Below are 17,996 nucleotides of genomic sequence, written 5' to 3'. Positions count from 1 at the left end.
TCAATGCACACACACACACACACACACACACACACCCCATACAAGATCCTTCCCCTCTCAGATTTCTCTCTTTTCTCTTCACACACATCTCATACATAAGAGGTCGTTCTTCTATCACACACAGATCTTTCCGAGAGAGAGAGGAGAGAGAGAGGGAGGGAGAGACAGAGGGAGAGAGAGAGAGAGGGAGAGACAGAGAGAGGGAGAGAGAGAGAGGGACAGAGCAAGAGAACACTTAGGAATTCTAGCAGCAGGTCAATAATTACTTAAAATTCTACAATAATCACTTCCTTTCCTTTCTTGAAATTAGTTTTACTACCCATGATGGATCTATCTGGAGCTATCTTTTGAATGAGTCAAGTTTACCCTGAATTTCATATTTTGTGTATGGATGTCTAATATTTCCAAAATTAACTAAAAGAAACTAACTAAAATTAACTTATTTGCTTTTTTTTTTTAAATTTTGCAATGATCATACCTGTACGGACCATGAATTTCTGATAGCTCTACTTTTTCCCTTATCTCTAGATAATTCCTCCAACTTTATTCTCTAGTTGGTTAGCCTTCTATACAAATTTAGTCTCTGGGAATAGAGAGATGGCTCAGCAGTAAAGCGTATTGACTGCTCTTGCAAAGGACCTGGGTTTGGTTCCCAGCACCCACATGGCAGCTAACAACATTCCAAATCTCCAGTTCCAGGGAATCTGACATCCTCTTCTGATTTCCTAGGCTATTGCATGACACAGGTGCACATACATATGTGCAGGCACATGACACAGGAGCACATACATACGTGCAGGCACAACAGTTATCCACACAAAAAATAAAATGAAAAAACTTGGAGTTTAGAATCTACTTGTCCACAGCTACAAACCCCCTGCTGACATTTTCAGTGAAGGGATAAGTGACATCTTGATTGTATTGTGTTTTCCATTCCAGGAGCACACCATTTCTCTCCGTATAGTGTACGCCTTCTTTTTAAAAAAAGATTGACTTCTATTTTTTTATTATGTATATACGTGTATCTGTGTGCAAGTCTGTACATGTGTGAGTGCAGTGGTGTCTGAGTAGAGAGGAAAGACAGAGAGATGCTCTCGGACCTGGAGTTACAGGCGGTTGTGAGCCACCCCACCTGGGTGCTGGAGACTGAACACTGGTCCTCTGCAAAAGCTGTATATGATCCTAACTGCAGAGCCATCTCTCAGCACTTATGTCTTTTTTTCTTTCACCAGAACTTTGGAGTTTTAGCATATAAATCTTGTATGACCTTTAGATCCACACCAAGTAGCCTGTTTACTTATTTGTTTAAAGCTAACAATTCCTGTTGACATATGTCTCCTGCATCCCACAGTTTAGAGTGTGTTCATCTTGACCAGCGGTGCTGGACAGGGTCCATTGTCAACTTGATGCACCGAGGAAGAGGGACCCTCCCTTCGGGAACTGTGTCTCTTGGACGGGTATGTGGGCATGTTTGTGAGGCACCTTCTTGACTGAATGATGCGGGCAATGCCACTTCTGGGCCCGTGGGCCTGTGTTATATAAGAAAGTGGGCTGAGCAGGGGTGTGGGACCCTGAGACCCTCTTCATTCACCCGCTACCCCCCAACCCCTCCAGACTCCCACTAATTGCTCTTTTAGCTTCTGTAAAATGCTTGGCTGCTGCTTTAGACACGCCTAGACATGCCCTAGCATGCTCTGACCCCCGCCTGCCTGCTATTCCCCACTTCCTGTCCAGGAAACTATAGATTAAGCAAGCCCGAGCATGAAAACTGCCCTATAAGGTAAAAACAGAGACTCCTGGCCCCACAGATAACACTCAGCACATTCCACAGCCCTGAGAATAGCACCTACCAAGAAGAAACTTCCAGGGCTGCATCTTATACACCCAATTGGTTTAAAATTATGTTGGCGTGCACGCAGGCTCCTTGAACCAACCAAAATGTATCTTCGGTATCCCCCCCCTTTGTCTAAAACCTATAAAAGCCTCCACTGTCCCTTACTCCGGGCTCTAGCACGGATCCGCTGCATTGGTGAGGTCTGAGAGCCCGAGCTTAAGCCCGAATAAACCATAAACGTTTGCTTTTGCATTTTGGTGTACTGGGTCCTCGGTGGTCTTTTTGGGGTCCAGTGGATGAGGTACAACAGGGGGCAGGGGAGGAAATCAGAAAACAGCTTCCTCCGTGGTCTCTGCCTCAGTTTTTACCATTCTTAGGGCTAATTTTCATTTTAAGTTCATATTTTCTTTTATTTTTGGAAGATATTCAGACGTTACCTATGTGGAGAATTTCCCCAGATCATTAACTTGGTCACACTTTCCTGGAACTCCTGGTAGACTAAGGGGAGCATCTTCTTTGTACTGCGACTAATTTCCCCCAGAGGCAGGAATCAAACTCGCAGCCTTATACATGGACCTACGCCTTTGCTAGCACCCTTGACCCTTCATTTTCTTAAACTTCCTCTCACAATGGACCAGGCCACCAGGGGCATCTCTTTGAACCAAGGCTAGCCAGGACGTGCCCCACTCTGGCATGCCACCTTCATCTACAGATGACAGACTGCCTTTCTGTTCCGATTGGACTCCCTTGAACCATGCTGTTTTTAGTTATTTGTGGATCCCTTTTCACGACATTTCAATTCCCTTGATGTTTTTAATATTATCAACAGAAATTTCATGGCAAACTGTAAGCTCGCTTTAGAAAAACTCAGTCTGTTAACTCCCCTTGTAGCACTGAATCTCACACTGTGTTTTGGAATATGGCTTTGCAGTGGCTTCGGATCATTATTTCCTCAATCTGTGCGACCCGGTTGCCTCCCCTCCGCATACCCGTCTTGGCTCTTGTTTTCTGTCTTGTTTGTTGCCTTCTGTTTCTTCCTCTAGGTCATCAGCCTAGGGCTGAGACTCAACAGTTTGGAGTTACTGCTCTGGGGGGTGGTGGGGATGGGGCTGGGGGTGGGGCCGTCACACAGGAAGGAAGCTGGGTAGAGTGTTCCTCTTGGGAAACATAAACCCAGGCTTATCTTTCATTAGCTCAGGAAATAAAGTCCTAACCTGCCCCAAGCATGGTTTGTATGTGGGGGCAGGGAGCAGATTATTTTCAACTTTACATCATAACAAGGAAACAAGCCTCATCCCTGGCTTCAAGCCCAGTTATCCTGGCCAGTCTCTGTCTGAACGCAGCGTTTCTGACCAGCTTCTTGCTGTCGGTGCCAAACCCCAGCACAAATGGATGCCTTAGTTTTCTTTGCTCTTTATATCCAGGTAAATATTCATTTGATATTTAAGATCAGCTGATGCTTAGCTTTCTCTTTTTATAATGCATTCATTATTATGATTTGGGGATGGCAAACGATTCTTTTACAAACTGGCCTGAGTACACCAGCATTTTAATGCCTAGATAACATAACACAAGGACTTTTTCCAAGTTTCAGTAATTGTAAAAATAATATGAAATACCTCAAGGCTCAGGGTCCATTGCAGAAGAGAGGGCAGATTATAGGGGTCAGAGGTCAGGAGGCCTGGAGTGAAGCAGAGAATTCTGCGTGTGACAGGATGGCTGCACTCATGAGCACAGAACCCGTGCAGCTGCTGCACAGAATCTACATAGGATCAAGCAGTCAGCATTCCAGCACTGGGCGGGGGGTCACTAGCCCCCATCACTAACTTCCACCTGTAGACAGCTAGGGAGGGAGAGCACTTTTCCTCTGTGGTCTGGCCTGGTAGGTTGACCATACTCCAGTGGATGGCCCCATACCCATGAGTGCATAGACAACACAAATTGGACTCTGGGTTATTTAAAAAAAGAGGACTTAGCAGGGTGTGGTGGTGCACGCCTTTAATCCCAGTACTTGGGAAGTAGAGGCAGGTGGATCTCTGTGATTTCAAGGCCAGCCTGGTTTATATAGTGAGTTCCAGGACAGCTGGGGCTACAGAGAGACCCTGTCTCAAACAGACCAAAAAGAAAAAAAAAAAAAAAAAAAAAAAAAAAAGAGGACTTGGGGCTGGAGAGGTGGCTTAGCGGTTGAGAGTACTGACTGCTCTTGCAGAGGACCTGGGTTTGAGTCCCAGCACAGCACCCACATGGCGGCTATGAACTGTCCTTAACTCCAGTTCCAGAGGCATCTGAAGCCCTCTTCTGACCTCCATGGCATTACACAACAGGGGTGCACTCACATACATGCAGGCAACACACTCATATGCATATTAATAAAAAGAGGACTTGACATTGGGAGGGGTGAGGAGATGCGGAGTGGATCTGGGAGGAGTTAAAGGGAAAAGTGGGGGTGAATAGGATTAAAATACATTGTATGCACGTTTGAAGTGCTCAAGGAATTAATAAAACTATTATCTTCATTATTAAATCGTATTCAATATGTAGACTATGACCTACTGAGGCTGTAATATATTGATTTCCTATGTAATTTTTTTCTTTGTTTTGAGGCAGGGTCTCACTATGTAGCCCTGGAACTTGCTATGTAAACTTTGCAGGCTGCGAACTCAAAGATCCGCCTGCCTCTGTCGCTCAAGTCCCAGTTAAATCTTTATAGGGGGATGGTTTTTATTCAACTTCACTAGGCCAACAGAAATACATACTTTAAAACCTATGCCAAAACTGTGTGTTGCACTCTCTAAGTATATACAAGTATTCTTTGTAAATTGAAAATAAAAGTAAACAAGAAAAACTTGGCTCAACACAGAATTAAGTAAATACAATGAAAACCCATGTTCCCTGAGGGCTTCCCTCACTGTTAAACATGACACAGAATTAAGTGAATACAATGAGAACCCGTGTTCCCTGGGGGCTTCCCTCGCTGTTAAACATGAACAATTCTTGATTGCTTAGACATTTTCTAACAAATATAGCATGAAAATAAAAAAACCCTTATCTTCCATAGCTACTTAGACGTACAACCACACAACATGTAAGTTGGACATACGGTTGACAGGCTTCATGAATGTTTCCAAAAAGCTGTTTGCCAATCATGATGATGGTCAGCTGGGCTGTCAGTTCAATCAGACAGCCAGCAGGATCACACTGGTAAGAAAACAGAAGTGGAGGGTGAAAGGGAGAATTTTGCAAGAACATCCCCACCCCCCCACAAAAAACTAAGCTGAAATATTAGAAACTCAAGAAGGTCTATTAAGGGGGTATAACATGATCAAGAGATGTGTTCATAGAACCCTGGAGGCATTTAATCCTCCAGATCCCAGACCAGAACCAGGGCACGTCCACTACATCCATCTGTGAGCGGTTGGAAACAGAGACTCCTAGAAAGGTAAAAATCCTTGTGTCTGGGCTAGGGTTGAGAGGTGGCCTAAGCTTCATGTGATTAGCTTGAAAACCACTGGTCATATCTAATACAGGACAGGACAGCCCATTCTTCAGACTTCTGACCCTTTGTGGGAGGTTCCACTTATTACAAATCACAGGCTTTAGGGTGGTTAGTGTCAACTGTCAACTTGATAGAAGGTAGAATCACCTGGGGGATGTGCCTTAGGGCATGCATGTGGGGGGTTACCTCCATTATACTGATGGAGGTGGGAAGACACGCCCTGTGGACATGGCGTTCCCTAGCTGGGAACCTGGAAAACCAGCAGCATTCTGCTTTCTGATTGTGAATGTGAAATGATGTGACCAGCTACTTCAAGCTTCTTGACTTCGGCCTGGATGGCTCTGCCATGATGGACTGTTCTTGAACTGTGAGCCACTGTAAACGCTTTTTCCAAAGTGTTTTCATACAGCCACAGAAGAGTGAGCAGCTCAGCCACCATAAATCCTTGCCCAAAGAAAACTCAAAACTCTTACAGACACACTGGGCATGGTGGCACTCGCCTTTAATCCCAGCCCTGGGGAGGCAGAGGTTGGCTGGCAGATCTCTGTGAGATCAAGGCCAGCCTGGTCCACATAGTGACTTCCAGGTGAGCTGGGACTAAGGAAACCCTGTCAAAAAAACAAAAACCTAACAGATAATAGGATCCATCAGTGGGTGGAGGCAAAATCTAGACTTCTCGTACAGCTCGGTAAGTAATATCTATCTGACTTAGTGCTGGGAACACTAACCGAGACCACAGATCTCACCACGGAGACGTATTACCTCTTCGCTTCTCCACACACTGAACATGTATGTGTACTTTCCAGGATAGCCCACAAACTTCCCTTTAAAGAAGGCCACATAGAAGCAAGAGGAATAATAGTTGACGAACTGGAACAGGAACATCTTCAGCGTGAGGCTGCTCTCATACTCCTGGTAAGTTCGAGGGATTTCTGGCAGGTAAAAAAACACAAAGATTAAATGCATTCTCCTGTTTGTTCCTTGAACATGGTGCTTAGAAGAGGATATCTAGGCATCATTTGAAAGTGTACAGAAACGTTCCTCCTCCCCCCACTGGCACTGAAGGACCGTGGCTCTATGTTGACTTTCCGTGGGTCACTGTGAGTTGTAATCCAACCACTGGGGAGGTCCAGGACTCAGTCGCTACATTTCAAGGATGGGGAACTTCTCTATGGTTCAGTCAGGATATGGAATCTGAATCCCTACAAGACTGGAAATCCTCACTATCACCTCTAGACATTACAGCAAATTCCACAATGTCTGTCTGTGACCTATCTAGTTGAAACAAGGTAAGCTCATGTCAAGGGCTGAGACGGTTCCTAAGGACATTGTGCTTTCCTCACAGGAAACTCAAATGTGATGGTAAGTGCTGGCAGAAATAACACTGTGCTGGAGAGCTTCAGTTGTCATCTGGACACAGGTGGGTAGAAGGTGCCTCAGTTAGGGGTGAGGCCTCCCTCAGTGATGAAATAGAAAAGCGGACTGAACAAGTGTGTTTTCCCTTTCCTTAAAATGCACAACCATGATTTGTCATTAGAGCACATTCTGAGGATAAGGCGACATTAACTTCACAACAGGTTAGAGCACCACGCAGAACCGGAAAGAACACGGTGGCAGGGGACTGCTCCCTGTCACCATAGCTGACCACACAAACAGCACTTTCAGCATAGGAAACCCTGCAAACTATTCTAAAGACAAAGGCAACTTTTCCACTTTGGCAAAGTTCAGTTGCATTCATAAAAAAAAACACCTATGATAGGATGATTTTTGTCGAAGGAACAAACAAGTGAGAGCTCCGAACGTGAAGACTTCAAGCTTCCTGGCCGTGCTTGCCTGGTGCTCTGCCTGCATCCACAGGGCATGTGGGGTGGGGTGGGGTGTGTGCATGGTCTGGGAGGGTCAGCCTGGAGCTTTGTGAGAGCCCTCAGCTGCTGTGTGGCTGAACCTACCTATCTGTAATGTGCCTGACAGGGACAGAAGAAATGGCACTCCATGCAGCTCTCCTCACTGCGACCCTGGCTCCACCTGCAACCCCCTCACCCTCCAGCACAGCTTCTGGACACATTTCAAAACTTCAACAAGAAAATAATCTAAGTTGAAACCCATACTATTGAGACAAACATCGTTTTCTAGATTCCGCTAGGAGTAACTGATGTCCTGTTTGGTTCTGTTTTCTCATGAGGATTTCTAAAACCTTCCCAGATCAAAGAACAATCAGATTATACCATGAGGCGTCTCCTCTGCGTTCAACTGGTTCCAACAAGGGAAGTTTAAGACAAGAGCACTCAGAATGGCCTGAGGAGTGCCTTGGGGAGTTCTTCCTGTTTCCCTTAGGAAATGGCTGAGTGAGGATATTAAGGGATTCTGCAAAAACAGGGGTGGGTCTGTCTTCCTGCTGTGCCTTTCGGAAGCAGCTCCCCAAGAGAAGATACAGAGTGGATGCTGCGTGCCAGCCGGAACCTGTTTGGTCACTCACCCATTTTTGTGATCCAGGCAGATACTTTGTCATAAAAAAAATTCAAGATCAAGATGACGATGAAGTTCAAGCATGATCCAGAGAGAGAGGTGGCCATCTGGGGCGTGAAGACGGTCTTCACGCTCTGCAAGGTGGCTTCGCTCTCCATGAAGCTGGCAAACGTGGCAAAGACGGACAGGCGGTACACGATGACAGACACCATGCTGCTGAGGAGGAGAGCCATCTGAGGGAGAGACATACCTGCTGGCTCTGCGTCCCTGTGCCTCCCGGACGCACGCCTGCCTGCCACAGACGGTATTCCCCGATTCCATTACCGTCCTCACCAGCTGTCTTAGGCAGAGGAAATGAGCTGGCTTCTCTTAGCCTAGAGGGCATCCGCTAAGCAATGGCAAAGCGATAGGCTCAGAAAATATTTGGTAGCTGTGCCGGAACCTGTTTGGTCACTCACCCATTTTTGTGATCCAGGCAGATACTTTGTCATAAAAAAAATTCAAGATCAAGATGACGATGAAGTTCAAGCATGATCCAGAGAGAGAGGTGGCCATCTGGGGCGTGAAGACGGTCTTCACGCTCTGCAAGGTGGCTTCGCTCTCCATGAAGCTGGCAAACGTGGCAAAGACGGACAGGCGGTACACGATGACAGACACCATGCTGCTGAGGAGGAGAGCCATCTGAGGGAGAGACATATCTGCTGGCTCTGCGTCCCTGTGCCTCCCGGACACATGCCTGCCTGCCACAGACGGTATTTCCCCATTCCATTACCGTCCTCACCAGCTGTCTTAGGCAGAGGAAATGAGCTGGCTTCTCTTAGCCTAGAGGGCATCCGCTAAGCAATGGCAAAGCGATAGGCTCAGAAAATATTTGGTAGCTGTGGGTGTGCTGTGACAGCTTCCTTTGTTAACTGGACACACCGGGGAAGAGGGAGCCTCAGTAGAGGAATTTCCTCTATCGATTGGCCTGTGGCCAGGAAGGTGGGGCATTTTCTTGATTGTTGAGTTATATGGGAGGGCACAACCCACTGTGGGCAGTACTACCCCTGGGCAAGTGGTCCTGGGTTCTATAATAAAGCAGGCTGAGTACAGACCAGGGGAGTAAACCCCCGAGCAGTTCCTCCATGGTCTGTGCTTTATCTCCTTTCCAGCCCCGAGTTCCTGCCTGACCTCCCTGACTGATGAACTGTGACTGAGACATAAAAGCTAAATCAACCCTTCCCCCCGGCAGCTTTTGATCAGCGTCTTATCACAGCAACAGAAAGTAACTAAGACAGTGGGTTAGGCACAAAGCAGGAAAAAGATTCACTCTTTGTGATGGTAAATACTGATTGTCAGTTTAACAGGAGATTGTCAGTTTAACAGGACAAGAGTATCTATGAGGGATTGTCTAGGTATGGCTGGTTTGGGTGGGAAGACCCACGGTTACCATGGGTGGCACAATTCCACAGGACTGAATGGGAAGGCGAAATGAGCTGAGCACCAGTGTTCACCTGTCTCTACTTCTTGCAATATGACAGCTCTTTGAGCTTCTGTACCATGACTTCCCCGCAGGATGTGAGGGAGCCCTGAACTGCGAGCCCAGTACACGCTTCCTTAAGTTGCTTTTTGTCATGTTTGCTCACAGCAATGGGAAACGTGACTAACACACTAATTCTCTGTACTCATTTCTATAGGGTTTGCAAGACAGCCAGAAATGCAAACCCTACCCCTGTCTTAGTATGTTTTGATACGGCTCTTAAGATCAATCTATCATCTATCATCTATCTATCTATCTGAAGTGCTTAGTATGTATGTATGTATGTATGTATGTATATCTAGCTATGTATCTCTGTATGTATCTATCATCTATCTATCTATCTATCTATCTATCTATCTATCATCTATCATCTATCTTAGTATGTTTTCATACAGCTCTTAAGATCAATCTATCATCTATCTATCTATCATCTATATATTTATCATCTATCTACTTATCTATCTATGTCTAATCTCTACCTGCCTATAATCTACATACCTATCATCTACCTATGTATCTATCATCTATCTACCATCTATCTACCTATAATCTACTTACATATCATCTATCAATCTATTTATCTACCTATCTATAATCTCTCTACCTGTCTATAATCTATCCACCTCTCTGTCATCTGTCATCTATGTATCATCTATAATCTATGTAACTATGTTCTGTCTATCTATCATCTATCATGTATCTACTTATCTGTCTATCTCTAATCTCTCTACTTGCCTATAATCTACATACCTACCATCTATCTATGTATCTATCATCTCTATATCTATCATCTACCTATAATCTACTTACATATCATCTATCTATCTATCTATCTATCATCATCTATCTATCTACCTATCTATTTATCTACCTAACTATGATCTCTCTACCTGCCTATAATCTATCTACCTATCATTTGTCATCTATGTATCATCTATAATGTATGCAACTGTCCTCTATCATCTATCTATCTATCTATCTATCTATCTATCTATCATCTATCTATCTAAATTTACCTACTTATCACCTATCGATTGATACAAGTTATTTTTAAATGTTTAAAAGAAAAAGAAAGGTGGCTTTATTCTAGAGGCTGTTCATGCCTACAAAGCCCCCTTCAGGGAAAATTTGATGACTCATGACCTAGGTTTCAGTTGCATTGATTCCACATCAATTTTGAATACATCCTACATTATAAATCAGTGTAGCTTTATATCAACAACTGCAGAATATTATTCTAAAAGTTGAGGACGCAGCTCAAACTGCACTATGATTAGAAAATCAAACAGAGCAAGCATCCTGGGGCTGCATGTCAGATGTTCTCAGAACTGATGCTGGAGTGATGATTTGTCCCTTTTATTAGTTATTTCTTCTTCAAGTTGTTATATAAGCTTAGAAAAAAATATCCCTACAAACTCATCTAATATACGAAAATATTCAATAAGAACTGTCTATAAAAATGCAGTGTGGGTGCGTTAGGTCAGGAGCAGGCTGTGAAATCACCTCTTTCACATCTTTCTACAAAGCTCAGTTATGGAAAAATTCATGCAAGTTGTGGTATAGTTTGTGTTTCAGGGGAAGTCAAGGTAAGAAGATCAGGGAGGGTGAGGAGCAAGAGATTCAACAGCCACTGCAGATGCACCTGTGGTGATGCCCCCATGGCTGTGGGCTAAGGAAATGGTAATGGGTTTCAAAGCAGCGCTCACCCCGAAGATCACTGTTACTCCGGATGCAAAGTACCATGGGATGCGATGAAACAGAGGCATGTACGGCTCCATCTCCTGTAGTGTTTGAGAGATCACAAAGTCACAGTCTGCCCTCACATTTGGGACTCCGAGCAGCTGTGGGAAAAAGACTCACGAAGGGCCCATTCGCTTGGCAATATAGACTTGGAAAGTTGTGTTTCAGCAATGGCCCTTGAAGACTGACCATCAGCCCCACCTGGCACTTTACATGTGATCAGAGGCTTCACGGATGCACCCAACATCCTGGGTGCTGGGTTAGAGTGGTACCCAGGGTACAGGGGAGACAAGGCAAGGTGCGAACCTCACCCAGCTGCTTAAGTGCACACTCTGATGTGGTTCAGTTTCACTACATCTGCAATGCCGTCTGCTCGCACTGCCCTCTGTTAAGTCCATGTGTTCTCCACTTTTGCAGGTCAGACTTTTCTATGGCAGGCTTTGGTCATTAATGGAGATTAGCTGTGACGGCTGTCCTTCATGCCACAGCTGAACAGATTCTATTCTAAAAGATTGCTGTTCAGTAAAAAAGTTGTTGGGAGGCATGCAGAGCATAGAGTTCTATAAAATATAAGATTCTATAGTCATAGCTTTTCACAGTGCCTACTGAAAACGCTCTAGGCAGAGAAGCCTTACAGGGGCTCTGGGAACTCAGGCTGTGTATGCAATGTGTGCTCATGAGATCTTTTGCCCCGAGTTCCTGTGTGCATCCTATGTACATGTATGCTAATGCATGTCAGTGCACATTTGTGTATGCCTGTGAATCCACACGTGTTACCAATGTAGACGCACATGAATCCTAGTGCACGTGTGTGTGCACAAACATGTACCACCAATGCAGACCAACGTGAGAGTTCTGGTTGTGCTTACACACCAAAAACTACTGAAGTAAATGAAAAGTCTCTGCTTCTCAATTTTAGTACCATTAGTGCCAAAAGGAGGGGATGAACAAGGTGAACCAGTTCCCACTGCTTTTCCACCAGGTCCAAGTAAATATTCAACACATCTTTCATTCTGTTCATTTTGGCAAAGCCAAGAGGCCTGCCTCTGTTTTCTGTTTATATCATGAAATAAGAAAACCCAACAAACAAATACCAGGTCAACATTCTAGCCAATGCCTTTTCTTAACACCTGTGAATGAGACATGGCCCCAAAGGCTCAGGTATTTGAGCACTTGGTCCCCAGTTGGTGGCACTGTTTGGCAAGGTTATGGATCTGATAAGAGGTGGAGCCTCTCTGGAGGAAGTGCTTTACTTGGGGGTGGGTGCCCCACTTTCTGCCCCCAGTCTGCTTCCTGTACGTGCTTAAAGACCAGATCTCTCAGCTTCTTGCTCTGGCTGTCATACCTCCCCCATCACTTCGGACTCTCCCTCTGGAACCCTTAGAGTCCAGTTCTAACAGATCTCCTGTGGGGGTTTCGTGGCGCTTACCTAGATATCTAAGTTTCTTCCTAATGTCTGGGGCCAACTGTAAGATAAAATGGTGGTTGAGCACAAGCTGTCCCTCTCCGTACTCTGGGTCATACTTGCTATACTGGACTAGGGTGTCAGTAAGTTTGTCCATAAACTGAGCTGGGGTTTCAGTAGGGCCCTGGGTAATCAACCTAAGCTTTTCAAAGTTAACTACCTTAGGAGGCAAAGCTTGCTGAAGGACCGACTGTCAGGAGGGGGGGGATCACGTGGTCCCTGGCTGCCCTACCTGGGGAAGGTCCTGCCTAGTTCCCCAGTGGGAATTGTTAATTCCACCCAGGATCTTGTAAGGGAACTGCCTCAGCTCCAATGGGATGGGTCTGGTTGGGAGTATGAAGCTCATTAGCATACTCTTGAGCTGCTGTCCAGACCCTATGTGTTTCATCAGGAGTGAGGGTGGGCTGGAGAATCATAAAGATGTCATGCCAGGTCAGGTCAGGTCATAGCTACGGGCTATGTATTTGAATTCTTGTTGGGGGGGGGGGGGGGGGGGGTGTCAGTAGAGAAAGAGCCTATTCGGCGCTCAAGCTGGGACAGGTTACCAAGGGAAATGGGACGTGGACTTTGACAGCTCCTTCTTCCCCTGCCACTTCCCTGAGGGGGAAGACACCACGCGTGGCAGGGGGCTGGCACTGGGCACAGGAGTGGGTATGACAAGACATGGGGGACAGAGCCAGATCTGGAGGAGGAGGAGGAGAAGGGAGTGTGGAGAAGTTGAAGTGGGGGATTGCGGAGGAGTGCCTTGTCCACAAGAGGGGTAGGTGTAAAGAGAGGGGCTGGAATGGGCGTAGCTGCGGATATGGGAGAAATAAACAGATTTTTGGAGCCAGGGGTTAGAACAGGAGACAGTGAGGGGTGATTGGCGAGAATTTGTTTAAGACCCTGAATTTCCTCAAGGGTAAAGTTGCATGTGAGAGTAGGAGACTGAGAGCGGTGGGCAGGGGAGAAGGGAAGGCCGTGGGGGGGGGTTGAAGTGCGGGAAGCGGTGAGCTGAGTTTGGCTGGGGGCTGGAGGGAGCCTGAGCTGGCGTAGGAGCCGGCAGTACCCTGGGTTGAGAGGAAGGAGGAGTTGAGGTCGGTCCTAACTGGGGTACATTGGCCAGTGTTGCTGAGACAAAGTGTGGACACACATCTTAGGGAAGCTACAGAGACACAGGGCTCAAGAAAAGTAAAAAAGAAATGTTTATGACCTGGTTACATGGCAAAACTTGTACTGACCATGAAAAGGATATAATCCAAATGACGATTTAAAAAATATCTGCCATTTACAGTACAAAAGATTACTGTGCTTATTATATAAATGCCTGCAATGTATTACAGCACTAAAAAGACTTCCAAAGGCAAGGGGTCAGATAAATGGTCAGTATCAGAAATATGTTTCATTTACTTGTGATCAAATTAACTGCAAATAAAATCCATGAGGAGAAAACATCCAATCCATCAAACTGTCAGTGGTCAAAGAGACCGCCAATCCTCAGGTTTCTCTGAAGCTGAAAGAGAAAAACCTAGCATGTTTGTGAGAGCACAGGTTGGTGCGAGTTTTATGTAAGGTATTTTATACACGCACGTGACAGGAAGGAAAATGTAAGAATTTTACCCATGAACTTATATGTTGATGGGAGCTTGGCTATTGAAGGCCACCTAGAGCAGAGGGTCCCAGAAGGCCTGCTGTCTGTATGTATCTCCTACTGTACCTTTGTTATGGGATTCATCTTCTTATGTTTACACATAGCTTCAAACTCAGGCCTCAACTGTAGCTGCTGTTGTTCCTCTTCAAAGTCAACCAGGTCCCACTCATACTCAAGCCTGGCTTGTCGCTGCTTCCAGAACTCCAGAAACAGTGTGACTGCAGGTGAAGAGGCATCTCAAGATCACACCGTCAACAGGCAGAGAAACATCAGTCAGAAAGTAACTCCCAGGGCTGGAGAGAGGGCTCAGCAGTTAAGAGCACACGCTGCTCTTCCAGAGGACCAGAGTTCCGTTCCAGCACCCATAACAGGTGGCTCACAACTGCTTGAAACTCTAGTTCCATGAGACCCAACACCCTCTTCTGGCCTACACACACACACACACACACACACACACATAGCTAAAAATAATAAAAACAAATACACACACACACACACACACACACACACACACACACACACATACACACAGCTAAAAATAATAAAAACAAATCTTTTTTTTAAAGCATTACTTTCACTTGTGTGTTTAGACATGTTAGTTGCAAAGCAGCTCATACTTTGTCAAGGGGACATGCTGTCCCATTTTGATGATGTGATTATCAGTGAGTAATGTTGGTATAACACTAAGTACTGACACTGAAATTATTCATTATAAAACTTCAAATTAATTTCCTAGTAGTTCAAGCTGAAAAGGTCTAGATCTACACTTATGTAATATTTTACTTTGACTCTTGGTAAACACTAACAGCTGGCATAAATTTTAGAAAAAATATTAGTTTGCTGGCTAGGTAACATACATGTGCCTTTTACGTACATCAAACAGTTATACCCGCTCAGGTTAAATTTTACATTTTTCTTATTTTTTGTTCAGAATTGCAAAGGACAGAAAGGGGTGCTGAGATTTCTGATGGAAGAATGAGCTCACAAACATCTATCATATGAAAACAGAAAGGACATGTGTGGGAACAAAAATCACTGTCCTTATTTCTAAGGATTCCTTGTGGTTACAGAAATTTACAAGAATCACAACATTCAGATAGCCTCTAAAAAGAATGCCTGAACAATAAAAAGACACTTGGCTTTGATGTTATGGATAGAACCTAAATAGGATTTGATCTTTTTCCACTTAAGAAGAATACAGACAGTCATGATGGGAAAGCCTATAATCTCAGCTACTCCAGAGGCCGAGTCAGGAGATCACAAGCTCAAGGCCTGCTTTGGTTAGAGTGAGTTCAAGCCAGTCTCGGCAACTTCCTGTCTCAATTTTAGGTCTGGGATGCAGTTCAGCTCTAAGTGCTTTCTCAGCATGTGTGAACTGTTAGGTACAATCCTCTGCACTGGACAGGGGAGGATGGGGAGGTAGAGGGGGGAATGAAGAGGCGAGAGGAACAAATGCAACATAGATTTGAACACGCAGCGTGTCTGCTGGTAGCAGCTAGGAACGAGGACTCTTGTCTTAGAGCAGCAAGCAGGCCAGTGATTGGCTTTGAGCACCTAGAATCCTGGGCCATGTGAACCTGCTTTCAGAGAAGGGACCAGTGCATGAGGGCAGTGCATGGGCGTGTTCCAACCCCCGCCGTGTACAACACATCTGTCCTAGAGTGAACACTTCAAAGAGTATCTGAAGTGTTGTATCAAAGTGGGCATAAAGTCACATCACTGCATTGCTGGGACGAAGTGTGGACACACATCTTGGGGAAGCTACAGAGACACAGGGCTCAAGAAAAGAAAAGAAATGTTTGTGACCTGGTTATATGGCAAAACTTGTACTGACCATGAAAAGGATATAATGTAAATGAAAATTTTAAAAATATCTGCGGTTTACAGTACAAAGGACTACTGTGCTTACTATATAAATGCCTGCAATGTATTACAGCACTAAAAAGACTTCGAAAGAAAAGCAAGGGGTCAGATAAATGATCAGTAAAATGATTAGTATCAGAAATATATTTCATTCACTTGTGATCAAATAACTGCAAGTAAAAAACCGTGATGAGATAACATCCCGTCCATCAAACTATCAGTGGCCAAAGAGACAGCCAATCCTCTTTCTCTGAAGCTAAAAGAGAAATCCCAGCATGTTTGTGAGAGCACAGGTTGCTGGGAGTTTTATTTAAGGTATTTATAGCAAAGCTTTTAAAATGTAAATATTAATTTCCCCAGAAATTCACCTGCTAAAAATCATTCCTAGAAGATTGTTGTGCAAACATTAAAAGGTGTTTATTCAAGGTATTTCTAGTGGTATAAAGGGGTTTTCCCCAAAAGTGTCAGTAACCCAAATTAAACAACACTGGATAAAAACGTGACAAATTCATGAAGGGCCAGAAGAGAGCCATTTTCCTGGGACTTTGTACTCACCCCAGATTCCCATGAATATTGCAAAGAACACGGTTGACTCGTTATCAAATAGATGGTTGAACTGTAAAAATAATGACATCACAGAGACCACTTAACAGGAAACGCAGAGCGAAAGGAAGGAAATTCCGTGTTCGTCGCAGCACATTGTGACGTACCTTGGAATGCAAGCAGGTGGTGTTCAGTCTCCAGTAATCGCAGACTTCATCACACAGTGGGCACATGATCATCTGACCTCCGATGTGGGGGTCACAGATCTCGGCACTACCCAGAGAACAGTGAGGTTCCGGAAAGAACAGCGGAGTTTGGAGTGAAAGGTCTAAACAACTCTTATCAAACCATAAGCCTCAGGGCTGGGGACTGGGGACGAAGCGAGGGGTTTCTACGGTGGGTGGCAGGTCACTCTAAGGAACAGACTCCTCAGTGCAAACTGTTAAGAGCACTTTCCTGGGTAAGACCAGTGTAAGATCAAGACAGGCAAAATCCCAGCATAGATGGGGGAGGAGCTCACATAGTGCGTGCCCCACCCCCATCCCTGTTGTGTGTCCCCTGCCTAGCCGAGCGTCTACTGGAAATGGATAAATTAATTACTTAAAATAGAAACAGAATTTCAGTAAAGGCCTGCAAGGAGCAGCCTCTGTGTTTGGGTTCTGGTCAGAACCTCCCCACTGCAGGTGTCCGCCAGCTTGGGGCAGAGCTGTGCTGTGTTGATCATCTGACCTCCGATGTGGGGGTCACAGATCTCGGCACTACCCAGAGAGCAGTGAGGTTCCGGAAAGAACAGCGGAGTTTGGAGTGAAAGGTCTTAGCAACTCTTATCAAACCATAAGCCTCAGGGATGGGGACTGGGGACGAAGCGAGGGGTTTCTAGGGTGGGTGGCAGGTCACTCTAAGGAACAGACTCCTCAGTGCAAACTGTTAAGAGCACTTTCCTGGGTAAGACCAGTGTAAGATCAAGACAGGCAAAATCCCAGCATAGATGGGGGAGGAGCTCACATAGTGCGTGCCCCACCCCCATCCCTGTTGGAATGCAAGCAGGTGGTGTTCAGTCTCCAGTAATCGCAGACTTCATCACACAGTGGGCACATGATCATCTGACCTCCGATGTGGGGGTCACAGATCTCGGCACTACCCAGAGAACAGTGAGGTTCCGGAAAGAACAGCGGAGTTTGGAGTGAAAGGTCTAAACAACTCTTATCAAACCATAAGCCTCAGGGCTGGGGACTGGGGACGAAGCGAGGGGTTTCTACGGTGGGTGGCAGGTCACTCTAAGGAACAGACTCCTCAGTGCAAACTGTTAAGAGCACTTTCCTGGGTAAGACCAGTGTAAGATCAAGACAGGCAAAATCCCAGCATAGATGGGGGAGGAGCTCACATAGTGCGTGCCCCACCCCCATCCCTGTTGTGTGTCCCCTGCCTAGCCGAGCGTCT

The 17,996-nt window shown here is 45.4% G+C and overlaps 1 protein-coding gene across 1 annotated transcript in view; it reads right to left on the bottom strand.

Moving 5' to 3' along the window:
* Ano5 (anoctamin 5) overlaps positions 1–17,996 on the bottom strand; it is a gene marked incomplete in the record, with an annotated part of 83,656 nt that overhangs the window by 18,156 nt on the left and 47,504 nt on the right. The window contains 7 exon segments of the mRNA XM_008833703.3: positions 4,935–5,032; positions 6,093–6,262; positions 8,255–8,477; positions 11,022–11,096; positions 14,217–14,368; positions 16,569–16,629; positions 16,724–16,829. Coding sequence (XP_008831925.2) covers positions 4,935–5,032; positions 6,093–6,262; positions 8,255–8,477; positions 11,022–11,096; positions 14,217–14,368; positions 16,569–16,629; positions 16,724–16,829 — 885 coding nt within the window.

Source organism: Nannospalax galili, unplaced genomic scaffold (assembly GCF_000622305.1).
Source record: "Nannospalax galili isolate Female #2095 unplaced genomic scaffold, S.galili_v1.0 scaffold1257, whole genome shotgun sequence".
NCBI lineage: Eukaryota > Metazoa > Chordata > Mammalia > Rodentia > Spalacidae > Nannospalax > Nannospalax galili.
The sequence above is the reverse complement of the archived record's forward strand: the minus strand, read 5'-3'. Positions and strand labels throughout refer to the sequence as shown.